At 63.8% G+C, this 2,119-nt stretch overlaps 1 protein-coding gene across 4 annotated transcripts in view; it reads left to right on the top strand.

Annotated features, from left to right (window-relative positions):
- The first annotated feature begins 477 nt into the window (after positions 1-477).
- Gfra1 (GDNF family receptor alpha 1) overlaps positions 478-2,119 on the top strand; it is a 211,735-nt gene continuing 210,093 nt past the window's right edge. For 2 of the 4 annotated variants that reach the window (XM_005387845.2, XM_005387842.2), the window contains exons 1-2: positions 824-1,039; positions 1,336-1,623. In XM_005387845.2, coding sequence (XP_005387902.1) covers positions 1,584-1,623 — 40 coding nt within the window. In that variant the 5' untranslated portion in view covers positions 824-1,039; positions 1,336-1,583. Of the gene's footprint in view, positions 506-823; positions 1,040-1,134; positions 1,215-1,335; positions 1,624-2,119 lie in introns of those variants that run through there. The other 2 variants (XM_005387843.2, XM_005387844.2) reach the window with 2 other exon arrangements.

Genomic DNA, 2,119 nt, shown 5'->3' with positions numbered 1-2,119 from the left:
GAGGGAGATTGAGAGAGAGCCTGGCAGGCACCGGCGGCTGGCTGCCTAGCGCGGCGTGTCCTGTGCGCGCCGGCTGGTCCGCCCGGAATCCCAGGGCGGGCAAGCGAGTGCATCTGCCTCGCTATAAGGACGAGCTTCGGAGGCGACTTGCGGTGCCCTGCGGGGTGGGAAGAACAAAACCAAACCGGCAGTGCTCTGGCCGGGAGAAACTGGCCACGCTAGGCTCTTCGCCGCTTATGTTAACCACGAACATCCCCATTGGGCGTCCTAGCCCTTGTCTCTGCTCGGAAATTGTCCTGGCCAACTCAGCGCTAGGAGCTCTAGAAGATTACTGTATTTTCATTTCCTAGCGCAGAGAAAGTGACCCCGGACGGAGGAGGAGGAGGGGGAGGAGCAGGAAGCGGAGGAGGAGGAGGAGGAGGAGGAGACACCCCCTCCAAAGAATAAATAAATAAATAAATAAACTGGCTGCTCGCCGCAGCTCGACCCGGTCGATTGAGCCCAGGTCGGTGGCCTTTGGAGTTTTCTCGTACTGTTTGGAAACCCATCGCCGTTCTCCCTCTCTCTTGTCCCAGACACCCTTTTCCATCTTGTAGGCCAACTTTGGTTTCCCTGGGGAGGAGTGCTTGTGGCTCGGGTTGCACCTGCCGGGCTGCAGGGGTGCTTCAGCCGAGCACTCTCTCCCGCGCTGTAGTGTGAATGCGCGGAGTCCCCCGCGCTTGGACTAGGGAGTGGAGGGCGCGCATCGCATAGGGGCGAAGAAGCCGGGTTCCCTCTCGCCCGACTGCTCTGGAAAGGAGGCGAGCTTCGGGGGTAGGGGGGTTGGTGGGTGTCGGCGACCGGGTGTAGCGATTGGTGGTTTGGAAGCAGAGGGCCGGCGGCAGAGCTGGCGCACGAGCAAGAGGAGGGGGCGGCCAACTTCCCGGGAGAAGGGGCTCTTTCCACGCCGGAACTGGCTAGCAAGCCGCAGCCGCCGCCGCCGCCGCCGCCAAGGGCTCGACTCAGGGCAGCTGCTGTCTTCGCTCGCGGCGCTCGGAAAGTAATATTGATTTATTTATTTGCTTGCCTTCAGTCTCTTGGGTTGCAACCGATAGACCCCCTCCCCTTGGACTTTGAGAGCCTGCGTCCGACCTCTGCAGCCCGCCGCAGCCCGCCTAGCCACCCCTCCTCTCGTTGCGCGCACATGCATTCCCAGCGCCCGGACCCGGGTGGGGGTGGGTCTTCACCCGGTGTTGTAAAGTCCCCCAAGGCGGGAGCGAGGGAGGGGAGAGGGCTGCCGGGGGCGGAGGTTTCAAGGCTCTGGGCTCTCATTTTAAAGCGCCTTCTCCCTTCCAGGTTGGGTCGGACCTGAACCCCTAACAGCAAAACCGCCTCCCGCCCTCACGCCCTCCCGGAGCTGAGTCGCCGGAGGCGGCGGCGGACCGGCCGGGGGTTTCTTCCCGCACTGGATGGAGCTGAACTTCAGGCTACCAGGGAATCGCGGCCATCCGGAGATCGCTGCATGCTGAGCTCCTTTCGGAGAGACCCAGCGGCGGCTCGGGATTTTTTTGGGGGGGGGCGGGGACCAGCCGCGCGCCGGCACCATGCTCCTGGCCACCCTGTACTTCGCGCTGCCGCTCCTGGGTAAGTCGAGGCCTCCACTGACTTTCTTACCTACTAAATCTTTTTCAAGGGTGCCGTACGGCACCCCCTCCCCCTTTCAAAAAATTGCGGCGAGAGTGCGGTGGATGTGGGAGGAGGAAGTTTCGTTTTGGGGAAGGAGATCCCGAGTCCCCGGGCTTGGGAAGCGGTGACCGCGCGGCGCTGCCTGGAGCGCTTCAAGCTTGGCTTGTATTTGCTGTGGCTTTGAGTAACCCCGACTGGAGGCGAGCGGAGGAGTGGGAACCCTCCAGCCCCAGGTCTGGCGCCCCTTTCGAGCCCCGAGGAGCTGGCGGAGGCGCGCGGGCAGGTGGAGTGTGGGCGCACACTGGACCGAAAGAGCAAACTTCGAAGGGAAAACTTTTCTCCGAATAACGTCTCGGCGCTCCCCGCCGGGCAGGCTGCGGACCGCTGCTCGCCCGCCCTTCGCCCGGCTCCCGGAGCGCCTCCACGCTTCCGCCCCGAGCGCCCCGGGGCTGAG

Source organism: Chinchilla lanigera, unplaced genomic scaffold, assembly GCF_000276665.1.
Source record: "Chinchilla lanigera isolate Chin_1 unplaced genomic scaffold, ChiLan1.0 scaffold00030, whole genome shotgun sequence".
NCBI classification, from domain to species: domain Eukaryota; kingdom Metazoa; phylum Chordata; class Mammalia; order Rodentia; family Chinchillidae; genus Chinchilla; species Chinchilla lanigera.
The sequence above is the reverse complement of the archived record's forward strand: the minus strand, read 5'-3'. Positions and strand labels throughout refer to the sequence as shown.